The 16087-nt window shown below is 39.6% G+C and overlaps 2 protein-coding genes across 3 annotated transcripts; one reads left to right on the top strand and one right to left on the bottom strand.

Moving 5' to 3' along the window:
* Positions 1-232: 232 nt before the first annotated feature.
* On the bottom strand, positions 233-10565 carry LOC111268778 (peroxisomal ATPase PEX6). Its single transcript, XM_022847962.2, has 20 exons — positions 10361-10565; positions 9634-9808; positions 8940-9130; positions 8501-8592; positions 8233-8347; positions 7656-7832; positions 6875-7048; positions 6283-6408; positions 5783-6082; positions 5484-5646; positions 4990-5132; positions 4281-4469; positions 3844-4055; positions 3288-3419; positions 2867-3077; positions 2501-2566; positions 1917-2057; positions 1603-1746; positions 1239-1372; positions 233-649 (listed from the first exon to the last, which is right to left on the bottom strand). Exons 2-20 carry the CDS (start codon positions 9764-9766, stop codon positions 511-513), a joined length of 2982 nt encoding a protein of 993 aa, XP_022703697.1. The 5' UTR covers positions 9767-9808; positions 10361-10565; the 3' UTR covers positions 233-510.
* Positions 10566-10790: 225 nt separating this feature from the next.
* On the top strand, positions 10791-15169 carry pix (ATP-binding cassette sub-family E member 1 pix). Of its 2 annotated transcripts, none has more exons than XM_022847988.2 (3): positions 10791-10893; positions 12215-13771; positions 14207-15169. In XM_022847988.2, exons 2-3 carry the CDS (start codon positions 12239-12241, stop codon positions 14498-14500), a joined length of 1827 nt encoding a protein of 608 aa, XP_022703723.1. In that variant the 5' UTR covers positions 10791-10893; positions 12215-12238; the 3' UTR covers positions 14501-15169. The 2 variants fall into 2 exon arrangements, with proteins under 2 accessions (XP_022703723.1, XP_022703731.1); XM_022847996.2 differs by lacking the exon at positions 10791-10893 and adding an exon at positions 10908-11304.
* The last annotated feature ends 918 nt before the right edge of the window (positions 15170-16087 follow it).

Genomic DNA, 16087 nt, shown 5'->3' on the forward strand with positions numbered 1-16087 from the left:
AAACAAGCATATTTAAGGAGCAATTCGCTTCTCGAATTAGCACATATCGATTCAATTTTAAACAAGCCATTACGTTAAATTTTAGATTTTTTTCACTTTGCGGCTCTTTTATTGCCTTTGTTCGACATACTACCTTTGAAGAGCACACGATCAGAGATGGCGCATGTATAAAACTCTGTATGTATTTATAATAGTAAATAACTGAAGTTCTCTTAAAAAAGAAAGCTAAAAGCTTGTTCCACTATGCATGTGTTTATTTCACACTCAAATGCTACAGTTAACTAGGTAACAGCCTATAATTTGTACCGTTGTTGTAGGTGGTCATCAAAATGCACTTACCATTTTTTCTGGTGGTTCACAAAACTAATTTACATGTGTTTTTCTACTCGTATCCAAAAGACATGTAGCTTTTATTCAATCTGCGGTGTGCGTCGTCTCCAGAGGCTGGTTATACCTATATCATTGTTTTTGTTTAAATGAAAAGATTTATCTCGACTAACAGGCCTGGGATCAAGGAGCAAACCTGTCTCGCAGCTTTCGATAGTCTTGAAGTTCGGCAATGCTCACTGATGGTGACAACTTTTCCAATGCTCGTTCAAAATCCTCGTTGCTCACGACCAGCTTTTTGCAATTAGTATTAACACACCTCCTAAGCAACAACAAAAATATCAGCAATAATATAGTATAGTAAGCGATAATTTTACCATGCAAATACTGACGTACGTCCTACCACCGGTAACGGCCTTGTTCAGGGTCAATGCCAAGTGCACTCTGAGGTTGAAGAGGTCGAGGACGGCTTATTATAGTTAGATTTATCTGCTATCATAGCCATACATAGATTGCGTGCCAATACGTATATGTTCTAAAAACGATGTATTTATGTTTTTTTTTTCCGTTGTACCTTTAACACAGTACAATAATTTTATTGGTAAAATGCTACAGGGGAGATTACGATTCTATCGAATTAATTGTCTAAAACGGTTAGCAGTTTACATTGTGGAAGTCATTTGAATGCTCCACAGTTACCTTGATCTGATTTGTTTTAATTACGCAGAACGCTGACTCGAGATAATTAGACGGAAGATCATCATAGTAATGGCTGAATCGCTTAAGCAAACAAAGCTTGCAAATTACCTATTTATCGATATTTAATAACTATCTTAGTAAATTGAAGCATATAAATCAGTAGATAGTCAAATAAAGTGTAATATTTGTGTTTAAAATGTTTTAAATCTTACCTTACAGCGTTGATCATAGCACTGGCGCAAAGAGAGTAAAGGTCAGCGCCGGTAAGATGTGCGGGACATTTTTCGCTTAATTTTCGAAGGTCTACGTCGCGTAGTGTCAGCTTACGTGTTAACGCCCGTAATACCTACGCGATACAGTAAAAAAAACATGGATAACTGATACTGGACAGCGATATGGAATTCATAATGGAAGCCAATGGAAGTCGTGTGTTCCAATTATCCGTATCGTTTGGCCAATTTATCACCAAAGTGTCAACCTCAACAATAAAACTTGCGGTTAGACTTAATCAACGCCGAGAGGTTATTCTTCAAAAGCCTCAATGTCGTAGATTTAACATGTTATAGGTCAACTAACCTTGTATTTGACTTCTGGCTCCTCGGGTATATCCACATAGACGAGACGATCCAATCTTCCAGGTCTCAGAATAGCTGTATCTAGTAGGTCTGGACGATTTGTAGCGCCAATTACAAACACATGGTCGCCATCTGAACAGTCGGTCTTTTAAAGCAAATTGGAACAGCGGTTAGTTGGTAAACCTTATCACAAGCATTTATTATTATTGGTATTTCTGTTTTATATCTTATATTAACCATCTACTATATAATAATGTTGATCGAATCGATACAAGATGTAGCAGTACATAATGTACGTAGATGGATTATCTTCACCTTCTTAAGTCCATCCATTTCAGCTAGCAACTGTGAAACCACACGGTCCATTACTCCCCCAGAGTCGCCACTTCTACCCCTTCGAGGCGCTAACGAATCTAGTTCATCGAAAAAGATAATGCACGGAGCTGCCGAGCGAGCCTGCACAAACAAGGATAAAAATAGTCGTACGATTGGCATAGTAAAATGCAAAAACGTAATCGGAATTTTGCGTGTCTTGCGTTATGTGTATATATAGTAAAATTAAGTTAAGCTTCTAATTAAAGTAGATCGTACAAATAAGCTTTTTTCACTCGTTACTATCCATCCTGCCACATGCTATTCATGGTCTAGCAATTAAGCACATGGCTTAGAAGCTGCCGGATTGGATCGAGTTAGTTGCTTTCGGTTTCGTAAATAGATACGTTCATTCAAATGGTAACAGTATCAAACAGCGTTGAGTTATCGAATACGGTTTTATAGGATCGTACATCTGTTTTCGACATCTGGTCATTGCATCTTCCTATTTCGTCAATACTTCAAGCTTAACTAGATTGGTTACAAGATAAAAGTGCCGTTTAATAATAGTTCCCTTCAGTTCTTACCTTTTCGAACACCTTTCTTACGTTGTCTTCACTTTGCCCGATATACATGTTGATCAATTCGGGTCCCTTGAAGATTATGTAAATATAACAAATCGGCATATCAATCACGAATGCATTATACTATTGAGTCATTCAGAAAACCGGTAGCGATTAAATCTCATTTATAACAGCGCATATACATAACTGTTGCTAATTAAATAACATGCTATATCCTGAGATTTACTTAATAGCAATATTTCATGGCAAAAAATCGCATTTCGCAGGGTCGGCTATACTGCAACTCTCCTAAGTAAAGCTTGATGTGGACCAATCATAAGTAGAAAATCCCTAAAGTACAGAGCCCATTTACACTGTGCGACAGTTTACCTTAACGCTAAGAAAGTTCAACGAACATTCTGTTGCGACCGCCTTAGCGAGAAGTGTTTTTCCTGTTCCCGGTGGTCCGTAGAGAAGTATACCAGACCTGCCTAAGTTACCGCCCGAGCTAGCTTTTCTGAAGTTACAATACTTCAGAGGAAATTGTACCGTATCAAGGATCTCTTTTTTGGCAACTTCCAATCCTCCAATGTCGTCCCAGCTATTAGCAAAGAAGAGCATTATTGTTAATAAACAAAGCAATTATGAAAAATACTGCACAAAGGTTTGTGCACAAATGTATCCGAAATATTCTATTTGAAGTTTCTATGAATTATTCCTATAAAAACGCAATTATTTAATGGGCTCCAGTAGAATGTAAATAATGTATCTTATGACCTACAGTTTCCTAAAACAAATTTAATAGCGTTACCTAACACTGGGAATCACCGGTGCACCAATGCTTTTGCTATGGTTCTTTTGAATTTGACAAATAGCCTTAAGAATATCCTCCATCGTAAGAATCGGCTGAGTCAAGCTAAAACCCATTTCGACTGCTGCGGATCTGTAAAAAAAAAAGGCCAAAAGATTGTCAAACTGTTCGGATGCTCAGAGGCATCGAAATCAAATGTTTTACAATGCAAAATCTTGGTGCACGCTTTAGTAAATAATCATTTTCAAATACATATATACTCCAGAAGCTAAGGGAAAGATACGTGACGTTTGTCTAGTTAGGTCCAAATAGTTAAAAAGTTACTTACTGAAAAGGATAGTAGCGAGTTACGTGTGTGATAGATGAGTGTAAGATAAGCAGGCAAAAGAACGAAAATATGGCGCCCGATATTTGAAAGGCGTTTCATATCTGTAGTCACACTGCTATTGGTAAAGTCGAACGAAGTTCTACAACATATTACGTAAGTCGCTTCAGCTGCCGCCAATTTTCGTGAGGCTCACTGGAACCATGATCATTTGCCAAAGAGAGTTCTTACCCATGTGTCTCGCGTCGATACATATTTTTCCTTGCAAAATCAACAACAGCCAACAAGTCCCCTAGGACGAAACCGGCCGTTTTCTCTGCAACCTCTTCAATGTCCAACGAAATGCTAACTGCATCATCGGCTAGGAGCAGCTCAAGCACTCGCTGTCGGTCTTCTTGTCTCATAGGAGGAACAACTAGATGGTGAAGAACCGAGCACATTACCTGCAGGTATCAACGCCAATTTTCGACGTAATGATTATGAAATTCAAACCCATTACATCAAGATTTTCGACATTATTATGTTGCTTAATATAATAATAATGTGAAATAAGCGCGTAATAATCTTAGTCCAAAAATCGTACTGAAGTTTACGCCTGCAAAGTTACTATACGCACAATACTGATTAAGTTAGCTATACTCTAAAGATAACGATCATATTTGACAAACCTGACTAGGGATCTGGCGGGGTTCATTCGAAGTGGCAATAACCACGACAGGCTCGCTGAGGCAATGGTTAAGTGCAGCGATGCTCTCTAAGAAAACGCTCACCAGGCGAGTATCCGCTGCATCTATCACGGTGCGGAAAATTTCCTCGATATTCGTTATATGCACAACACATGGACCGTATTCTGATGTCTGACAAAAATAAACACGTTTATGTATATATTTTACGAATTGAAACCCTTACTTAATTAGTAGTCTTAATAAGAGCCACTGCAACGCGCAACGTGACACCTCTACTAGCATTACTTTTGTGAGAATTTAAGTGTTGTCGAAACTGCTGTTCCATATAACAGAAGTTGGTATCGTATACTGATAATTGTGCACTCTCGCCGCAATCGGCTGCAAATACTAGTACAAGCTGCAACTTCGAACCGATATGAACGGAGGAGAGAGTTTCACACTATCTGGTTACTCGACTGCTTAGACCTTTTTTTTTTTTTTTGATGAACCTCTGTGTTAGCTACGATGTAGGCAGCAGATCGCAACGCCATCCAACCATATATCAGACGTTTTCGACAAGTTCGAGAATTCAAGGTATCTACAGTAGGAATATCGCAGCGAGGAAGCGCCTTAGCGCAAACACTCATAATTCTTTGTTTTTATTAAATTGTCCCAAGATGACGATTAATGGGAAATCAGGGAGTCCGCAAACCTTTGCGAAAGTGTTTTTTATTCTGCTTTCTGCCGCCGATGGCGTGTCACCGGTGAGTTCCGACCCGTTCACTGTCAGTAGATGCAGACCCAAGGCTAATGCTATACTCCGAACGGCACATGTTTTCCCTGAATTTGGCGGTCCTGGAATAGATAAATAAGAAACCCCAAAAGTATAAACTCAGACATTGTTGACATTTATACTCAAATTTATACATATAAATTCCATAGTAAAACTAAGTTGCTCAGGAGGAGATATCATTATAACTGGTAAATAGTGTTATTGGTTCAATTACAAAAATAAATTATAGTTTTTCGAATAATTAAAAATAAACACCTAAAAGTTGCTTAATTTGCATACCTACCTAGCACACGCGCATATATGTTGAAGATAGTTCATCTTCAGGCTCCCGTGGCTGCATCTAGTCTAATAAAGCGTCAAATTATTTACGCGTGAACAGCAAAACTGAATTTACCTATGTGGCTATTTGTCACCTGAGATAAGGAATAACGGTTGAAGCGAACGGGACATTTGCGCTCTACGATAGAAGAGTCCAATCATGTCCACCAGCTGAGAAACATGAGGAAACACGATTCTAGACGAATTGAATATGCGATGGTGTGTGCGCTCTAATATCAATTCCAAACAGCGAGGAACCTAGATGTCGGCCAGAGGAAAAGGATAAGTATTGGAGCGTAAACGGTTTAAGATTAGTATAAGCCGTCGTAATAGGCATCCCATCGAAAATCGTTCACAATGAATCAATGAACCACTGAAAATGTGGAACCGTTACCTTAGATACCGCCGATCCAAGTTGGTAAATTAAGATGTTCTCAGGTTCGGTCCAGAGCGACTCTGGTTCCCCCTGCTTGTTTCCAGTAATGGAGCCGACACGAAAATAGATGACAGAGGCGTCATCGTAGGAAGAAGCTTCTCGCAAATCTGGTGCGTACTCGAAAAAGTCCCTTTGCGAAATGCCAAATATATCAGCTTTAGCGAGAAGTCGCGGATGTCGTTTGAAGTGCCATTTTATAAGGGCCAAATAGTCGCCCTGATGATTGTAGTGAGGAGACTTGATAACGCCTACGCCGATCTGCACTCAATGTCAAAAAAGAAGCAATAAAATTCACTACATACGATGCATACAGTCAACAAGAAAAAAAATCCACAAAAGAACATATTTACATATTCAGTGAACGTAGTAGAAGAAATTTTAATTTCAAGTAAATAAGATATTTTTGTAGAGCGAAGTGTCAATTAGAGTTTAGACACATAATAATATTCTTGACTAACCGAAATAGCTTGCTGTTTCGGGTAGTCTTCGATCCCGATTAGGGTGCACGGCGTTGGCAGTTGGTTGTTGCTGAGGTTGAATACCAGTTGTGGCGTGGCGAAAATGATTCGATCAGCAGTTTCATTCTTTTTACGGAAACAAATAAGCATGAAATACTTCGTTAGTAATTGCAGCCACCTGGTCGACAGCAAATAGGTAAACTCGAACTCTGAATGTATATATGTTCTCATAAATGCCCTTTCAGAACATATTTCTAGATTATAATACCGTACCACACGTTAACAATAAGCAATAAAGAAGAGTAATTTAATTAGATTAAAACTGAAAAAGCTCAACGAAGACTGGAGATTTTAGGATAATGTCTAAGTTCTTTAAGGCAGGCGGTACCCTTGTGTTGGCTCAAGACACTATTAAGAAGCTAATATGTTTTATCACTGATGACACCTTTCCTCCGAGACGAGCTTGCTTATTACCTGAGCAGGAAATCATTATGTAGCGTAGATGTAAGTACTGTTTATTCGTTAGGGAAATATCATAAGAGGCCGCGCCATCAAGGTCTTTGATACTTTAGCTTGTTTCAAGTCTGCTCACCAGAAAAACAGCAGATGATGGCACGACCATAACTATTCTTGACACTTCACGGACTTCCATCTTCGCCCATGAAAATGATTTTATTCCAAATTCAGACAAAAGCTCCTCTGAGAGATAAACACATCGATCTGGATCTATGCTATCTGTCACGTATTTAGCTGCTGAACGTAATCCCTGTAACAATGAAACATGAATTTGTTTATAAACGAACGTATCTACGAAAACAATTCGGTACGGCGGAAAAAGCTGTTTTTAACATACTTTGACGAACAGCGTACCTTTTTATTAGCGGTTTGTTTGGTTACTAAATATATGAGGTGTTATCCGAAAAATAAAACAGAATATTCCCGGGTAACCCGTGGTCAACAGCTGCAATCATATTACGATTGCCCAGCTATTGCCCTTCTTATCCTAGTTGTCCATCCTAAATATCTCGCTGACGGCTATAACAATAACAAGGCTGGTACCATAAGTCAATTTTGCTTAAATGGCATATTCAGTATTAGACATTCACGCAATACACTTTATGTAGGTTCTTCTTACCTAAAACCTATATTAACCGGAAGGAGAGGGGCACAAGGCCAAGTGCACAACAGTAGTATCTAAATATACTACAGAGTTGGAAATCGTCAGGCACTCCGAGGATCGACCGAGAAAAGTGTATATGCATAGTATCATTCTATCACACTCCGTCTATCAATAACCATGAAAGCAACACAAACTTTAGCTAAGCTTTACTCTAAGACATCTCCTTATCGAATTGCAAGGCCGTGTGTCTTACCTCGTTAAATCCGAACGGTAAAACCAGTAGAGGCTGTAGCAATAGATTTTCCATATTAACATTGGACGATTTCCGTTCTCTCACCTGTTTGCCGCTAGAGGAAGCTTCCGGCGGCAATTCATTTGTGAGCCGAAAAAAGCGTCTGACTGATTCTGCAGGCTTAATTTTATCGGGGGCCTGCACACAGTGTAAACAATTGTTTCAGAGTAACTTATTTTGGAAGACACAATTAAAGTGCTTTGAGAGACGATGAGTCAACTCACAGACTCGGCTTTTATAAGGACTGCATGTTGACTTTTGATTACAATTCCAATTTGGGCAAATTAAGACAAATAAATTCATTTAAAAACAGTCGCCTCTAAAGATGCAATCTTCCGTCCTATAAATAAGTCCTATAAATTGCTATGATATGGAATGAATCATATAGTTAAACAGAGACGTTTCGTTAAATAGTTTAGCATAGAAGTGCCTCATCTTCAGATTCCCTTCGGAACTTATCACAAAACGATACAAACAATGAGGAAAGTATATAAAATGTTTGAAAAAACAGCGACGTCATCGATAGCGCTAGGAGTACCTCGAGGATAATCATTTGAGTGTTTAGAGTTACAACACCGAAGCGAGTTGGTCGAGTGTCGGCGACCGTCAAACCCCCAAGATCGCTGCCAGGATGGACCAATGTTTCGCACCACCTATAAAATATAATAAAACCCACTTATAAGTAGTTTTTATTTCTACTGATAATTTAGGTGATCTACCAGTGACCAAAACCAGAACTTTCCTTTGTTCAGGCTGTCTACACGCGCTCAAAAAGAAAAAGTTTGTTCAATTAGATAATTTTTTACCTGTTCTGCCAATCCCGAGTTTGTGCTTCGGCTAGAAGATGTCCATGTCCGTGAAGGACAACAAGCTCTAATGCCGGACATGTCTCCAATTCCTGCAAAGAATTCAAAGGAGATGATTCAATCTGCGTATCAATTCTGATACGCAGAGACGGCATAACAATTGACTTAATTCAAAACCCATTTTACTTACAGGTTTGTACAGCAAGCCATCGAAAATAACTTCGTCCATGCCTTAGTGCCAAAACTTTATGCTAACACTAGTTATCATTCTGATCCATACCTCATTCTGGGGCTACAGTATTTGTTTTAAAATGTTCATTAAGCAAAAACTGTCAAGTGTTTACGTTTCAAAGGACGCCGTAAATTCAATGGAATGGAGAGAAACATGTAATATCCGAAAGATTTTTAGTCCTTGGTTTGCGCATAGAAGATAGCTTACCTTAAATGCGTACTCTTTGGCTGGCTCGAATCCGTTGTCGGTGAGGAACTGACGGGAGACGTAAAGCTCTAACGGATCACACTCGATAGGTGACGAAGGAAGATCGCCGTATTTCACGACTTCAAATATAGTGGCTTTGCTTAGTGTTCCCGGCGGCCATGCGGCGCCGTACGTTTCTGTGTGTTCGAATTCTTGAAATGAGCAGTCCAGAAAGTGTAATTAGAAAATTCTGAGAAATATAATAGTTTCATGCGATCACACAGCAAATACCGAATAAGCCACTCAAGTATTTTTTAAGATACGTTATATATGCCTCTCATAAAGCCTGATAAGTTGAATGTATAGTGAAATTCGCTAACACCAAATAACAAAGGGTTTATTTGATGAGCCTTCATCAGCGTTTTTGTGGTGACAGTTATTATGATAGGCCAAGCATTTTCTTGCCAATAGACGAATAGCATAAGACTTGTGTTCAACTTGTAAAGATACTAGAGAAAGTTAGCTCCTGCCTGGGTCCTGTGCTAACTTCATACTGCTTTTACTTCCAATGCAGCAGCTTAAGATAACTGCATAATGACATAGTTATTGGGATGGGTATCATTGTAACGAAAAAAAATTGTGTTCGTTCAACAACTGACCCAGCCAGTGATATCTCATGACAGGTTTCGTCAGTCGGCCCACCCATTTAACCTACCCTGTGTTGACTTGGGGTGGTTCTCAGTCGCGCTTCGCTTGCTTTTCAGCGTGGCCGTATTTGAGAGTCGAGGATTTATATGCAGATCGAGTACAAATTGGCATCGATAGCAGTTCAGAATTGAGGTTAACATTTTAGAGATGTTGACGATGGATAACGACCATATGAAAAACAACTACAAGGAACAATGTGATGCAACAATAATTTAGTCTAAAATGAGAAACTACATGCAGCTATTTTAATGGTAGATTTCGTGAGTGGGCAGTTTAACTGCAGGAACAAACTGATGCTTAGGAATACCCTTGTAAATATAGGTCTGGTACATGCATAAATAGACGAAAACTAATAATACAATATTAATGTGTTCATTTTATCATATTAATGCATTTACATACCGAGAGCCTACCAACAAGTAAAAGTGGAAACAATCTGCAATAGACGCAGTGTCCTCATTGCTCTTGCGTTAAGGGGAATATTTCTTTGCGTCTTCATCCTAATCTATATAGTGCGTCACAGGGATGTCACATTTTTACATTATTAAAAAAACATATAAGATGTTCTAAAAAGAACACATAAATCATAAACCCGACTGGAAAAAGCCGCACCCATTAACTGTGACGAGATAGGCTAGGTTCACACAAGGTGTACAAAAAGTTGTACTTCAAACCTCCTCACCAATTGTGAAGTTGTCCCATTCTGCAAAAGATGTGGAAGCATCTCTACTTACGTCAAAATATTCGTTTTACATATTTGATTCTGGCCGTTTGAAGGTTACTGTACTGCTTTCTCTCGCTATAAATGGGCCGGAACTGAGCAAGCGGGTAGCTCAGCCCGCGTAAAGTGCGACTGGTAGTCCGACGATAATGAAGTTTTTGCGAACATGCACACAGATAAAAATAGAAATGCAGATCAGAACATAAAGATAAGAAACGTTCTATTGTTGTGAGCATAAAGTTATCCACATATCGTTCACAGTCGGCGCAAATTTTTCTCACCACTAGTGGAAAAGATTGTCTGCTGGGATCGTTATATCTACAGAAATTTTTTTAGAAATGCTCCCTACTCATATGCATTAATCAACTTAAGTTGGAACTAGTTTATCGCATCGCTTTATTTTCCCTATCTGTTTGTAAGAAAGTATCGCTCCGCCAATTAGTGATTTCCGTTTCGATATTCTCAGGGTTCGTTTTCTCTTCGTGTTTGGCAGGCGCCGCTATACACACGTGCGTTCTGGTGTGTTTTCGCATCCTCAAGAAACAGGTACTTGCCGTCTTAGAGTGTGTATCCGTGCCTGTGGCAACCTTCCAGGATACTCTCGGCATGACAAGACTACACAGTATCATCCTAATTGATGAAATTCATTGCGCTATATGCCGATCAGATACGAACAGGTTACCGCATTTCGCACTGCCGGCTGGTACCATTCGTCGTTCCATATTGTGTGAACTGCCGCTATTACCGCGACGGCTGTTAGAGCTATTCGGACGTTCCATAACACACAATTAGAAAGAAGCTGTCAAACTTTTTACAGAAAGTCGACTCGCAACGCTTTTGAAACAACTCGTTCTGTGTTGAATCTTGATAATCGCCTTACGTATACAGTGTGCCGGAAGATTGTTGCCGGAGTTTGACTTGTTGGTCAGACTTTTCATCCTGAACTATTACGTCAATGTTGGTACCTCCACTTGCCATCCCATTAGTGCACTTTGAGACAACTGAAACATTTAATTTTTCTGTGAAACAATTTGATCAAATATAATTTGCTAGAGTGGAGATTGGTTATAAAGTTGATGCTCAACTCTTGACTTGTATAGCTGTTCTAGTTAAATGTATTCTCAGTCAAAGGAAGAACATATTTCTCTAAAATAATACACTGTGACTGCGACAGGTGACTTTCAGGTAGTCAATGCAATTTGTACCGCGAACATATGGACCTCACTGAAATATGAACGGAGGTTATACAATACATTGAGAAAGTTGTATTTTCATTCGTTTAATCAAGGAATTAATTTATGTCTACTATCTGTAGTAAATAGGCCAGTAGTTAGAGATAAATTGCGCGCACAAAATTTATACCCAAAGAAACCCAGAACGAAAATGACGTACCTTACCCCTTGCGACGATACCTAACTAAAGTTTCAAGGTAGACACTAGAAAATATAGAAACATTAAACGTTTAGCGCTGCGTAGGGGATAAACATCTATCCATCACCAAATCGTTATCACAGTATACACAAGCCAAGAAACCAGGTTCCAGTGTCTAGGTTTAATTCGCCTAAATTACATAAATGAGATACTGGGTAGCTTAAGTCGAACATTCTATTGCATAAGGTTGTCAACTTGTGATCTACGATTTGACTTAAAAACCAGATCTTCTGCAAGAATTGATTATCGTTAACGCCACAAACAGTCAACCTACATGTTGGTATTTCAGAATGGTCATTCACCTCTAGCACATGATAGGTTAGATGGAATCGCACACCCCTAGAATTAACAGCTTCGCAAGAGATGTAATGCTGTGGCTCAATATCCGCCTACATACCGAGGCTAACGGAACGTTATTGTTTGGTGTACTTTATAGCGCATTGCTTCCTGAGGTGGTAACATGGCCAAACAGCTCAAGAAGGAGGAAGTGCAAGATAAACTAACTAGAATCGCTATTGTTTCTATTGACAAATGTAAACCTAAGCGATGTCGACAGGAGTGTAAAAAATCGTGCCCTGTAGTTCGCATGGGCAAACTCTGTATCGAAGTGACGCCTAATGACAGAATCGCCACCATCTCGGAGAACCTGTGCATTGGCTGTGGTATATGCACTAAAAAATGTCCATTCGAGGCCATTCAGATCATTAATTTGCCGTCAAACCTCGAACGTGATACGACACATCGATATAGCGCAAACTCTTTCAAATTGCACCGGCTTCCAACTCCACGTCCAGGCGAGGTTTTAGGTCTAGTCGGTACGAACGGTATTGGTAAATCGACAGCGCTAAAGATTCTGGCTGGCAAACTGAAGCCCAATCTTGGCCGGTACAATGATCCACCCGATTGGACAGAGATTCTTGGCTACTTCCGAGGATCCGAACTGCAGAATTATTTCACACGTATTCTCGAGGACCATCTTAAAGCAGTCATCAAGCCACAGTACGTCGATCAGATCCCGAAAGCTGTTAAGGGAACAGTGAGGGAGCTTCTGGACCGAAGGAACGATCTCGGCAAAGAGGATTACCTGTGCGAATTGCTTGAGCTCGTTAACGTTATGGACCGTCAAATCGCCGATCTGTCTGGAGGAGAACTGCAACGATTCGCCACAGCAATGGTGTGTATTCAAAAAGGAGACATATTCATGTTTGATGAACCTTCGTCGTATCTAGATGTCAAACAACGCCTCAAATCTGCCCAGGCAATTCGTGGACAAATTGAAGCGACGAAATATGTGATTGTTGTGGAACACGATCTATCCGTTCTTGATTATCTTTCGGATTTCATCTGTTGTCTCTATGGTACGCCAGGATGTTACGGCGTCGTAACTATGCCTTTTTCAGTTAGAGAAGGTATCAATATTTTTTTGGACGGTTTCGTGCCGACGGAAAACCTGAGATTTCGTGAGTCATCGCTTGTATTCAAGGTGTCTGATAATACAGGCGACGAAGACGTCAAACGACTTGCCCGCTATGAATACCCGAGCATGGTTAAGAAGATGGGCGACTTTGAGCTCAAAGTCCAAGGAGGATCGTTTACCGATTCGGAGATCATTGTCATGCTCGGCGAAAACGGAACCGGTAAAACCACCCTAATTCGAATGCTCGCCGGAAGGTTGAAGCCCGATGGCGACGAAGATGTGCCAACGTTAAACATATCGTATAAACCCCAGAAGATTTCTCCGAAAAGCACTGGAACAGTGCGTTTCTTACTCCATGAGAAGATTCGAGATGCGTACCAGCATCCTCAGTTCGTTGCTGACGTTATGAAACCACTGTTGATAGACAATATTATCGACCAGGAGGTTCAGAACCTATCCGGAGGAGAGCTGCAACGTGTCGCGTTGGCGCTCTGTCTCGGCAAACCTGCCGATGTATACCTCATTGACGAACCGTCAGCTTACCTCGATTCAGAACAGCGTCTTGCTGCCGCGAAGGTAAGTCTCGCCGCGTAAGCTTCATTACACGATTCACTGAAGTTGCGTACAAACTATATCTGAAGCCGCAGCATACTGCTTTGTTTTAGTACGAAATCACAGGTACATGTGTATATGAAATAATATTACGTCTTCGCGTAGCTAAATAAAGATAATATATTCCATCCATGTCGTTAACTATCGTGTTTGCCAACGAGCCTATCCAGTACGTCTACTGAGCGTCAGATTGAAACTCGTTGTCCACTTATTTATCATCTGCACTAAATTGGTTCGAATGGTTAAAGTTGGGCTGGTGATTAAACTTGGTTTGAATCTCAAAATTGTTGCATTATATCCTTAATGTGCATATTCTCAATCAGTTGTTATTAAAGTTTGTAGAATAATAACTGAATTCTTATAAGCTGATTTATTTTGTTACCGTGTGATCTAATATAGGTGATCAAGAGGTTTATCCTTCACGCAAAAAAGACAGGCTTCGTTGTCGAACACGATTTTATCATGGCCACGTATCTGTCAGATCGTGTGATTGTCTTCGATGGTAAACCGTCGGTATCGACAACTGCCAATATGCCACAATCGCTGCTAGTTGGCATGAATCGCTTTCTCGAGCTGCTGAACATTACTTTTCGCCGGGACCCGAACAACTTCCGACCTCGAATCAACAAACTCAACTCGGTTAAGGATTCCGAACAGAAAAAGAACGGAACATTTTTCTTCCTCGAGGATTAACAACGGTAATCGTATACGAACGTGTATGGTTCATTAAATTAATGAGACGATGAAATTCGTGGCGGCGCCGTTCGTTATGAATGCATTAGGATTTGAGAATCCAATTCAGGGAACAACAAGCCAGGAACTAATAGGAAACGAAATAATTATCTCAGTGGAACATACAAAGCTATGTCCTGTCTGTGGTCATACTGATATTGATACTGTAATAATTGTTACGCATTATTCCATTGAATACGTTTAAGCTATTATCGAGTGTTAGATCTAGACCACTGGAAACTGCGCCTGAAAATGGTAAATAATAGTCCTCACCTATTGGCAGCAGCTTCTGGTTGAAACACACTATTAACTTTGGTTGATATCGTTGTTTTTTGCTATCGTTCCTCCTTGCTTGTCATAGGAAAAACTTCAGCAAAATAAACAATCAACAGCCTTCAAAAACGAAGAAGCAAATGACAAATATCAATCGGTTGTTACTTTATTAGTATTTGAAATGAAAAAAACGTTCGTTCGTTGTCGCGTTCAGAGATCAGTACGAATGATAGGTACCAATAGCTGGTCGATTTAGACGAGCGAAAAGCAAAACGAAAAGAAGTGCAACAGTGAAGTCTTGACGAAAATAAGAACGAATGCATGCATGTAATAAATGGAATCTGTTATGAATTAAAACTTTGTGTTTTTATCATGTGAAAACTTATCGCACTATAAATACTATCAATTTTTCATGAAGGGGAGAGAGCCTTACGAAGATTTTTTTAATAAGAGACTGCACTCAAGAATTTATTATTTCATTGCGGCGCTTCTGCAAGAGCACACCAAGCGTGCTAGAGGCCACATCTAGGTTCGAGAAAATCGAATTTATTTTTTAGCGATTCCTGTTGGAAACTTGCAACAGCGGAAAGCTAAGTGGCTCTTCAAATAAAGTATTTTGAATTTTGCTAATCGAAACAACCGGTAGTCCTAAGTGCTAAAATTAATTCAGTTGTTAATAAAATTAGTTAAAAAAATCGTTAGATTATCGGTGCGCTATAACCTAGGTGAATAGTTCCATATCTTCTTGGGTATTTTTCACAATGGGCGAAACAACGATGTTTTCCAAACCTTATGGCTCTTTTCCACCCTGTTTTGCACGCAGTGATTTCTTTGAATTGATGTCAACCGTATTCGAGTATGATTCAAGTACGCCTTGCCAATTACTTCTTTTGCGTCACAATTAAGGATATATATTTCGCTTTCCGCAATTGTGGTAAATATATGCCACTGTCAACTAAATGCTTGACGTTCAGTTCTCCGGTTAGGTATTGCTGCAGACGGCCGTGTCTTCCAATACTGATAACTAGGTTGGTAACATTATATGGTATCTAGATTTGGTCGAAGTAACATGCCAGCATGCTCATGCATATAAAAATTAGTTATGCGGCGATATTCAAATTATCATTGTAATACAACTATCGGCTTCTTTTTGTGTATTTTTGTGCACTGCAACTGAGTGAATACAGGTTTTCATCAACATTGCTTAACATAAATTTCTTAGGGTGAAAATACCATTTATTACTCACTTTCTTATTCTGCAAAATACCTTAGCCT

This window comes from Varroa jacobsoni, unplaced genomic scaffold (genome assembly GCF_002532875.2).
Source record: "Varroa jacobsoni isolate VJ856 unplaced genomic scaffold, vjacob_1.0 scaffold_139, whole genome shotgun sequence".
Taxonomy (NCBI): Eukaryota; Metazoa; Arthropoda; class Arachnida; order Mesostigmata; family Varroidae; genus Varroa; species Varroa jacobsoni.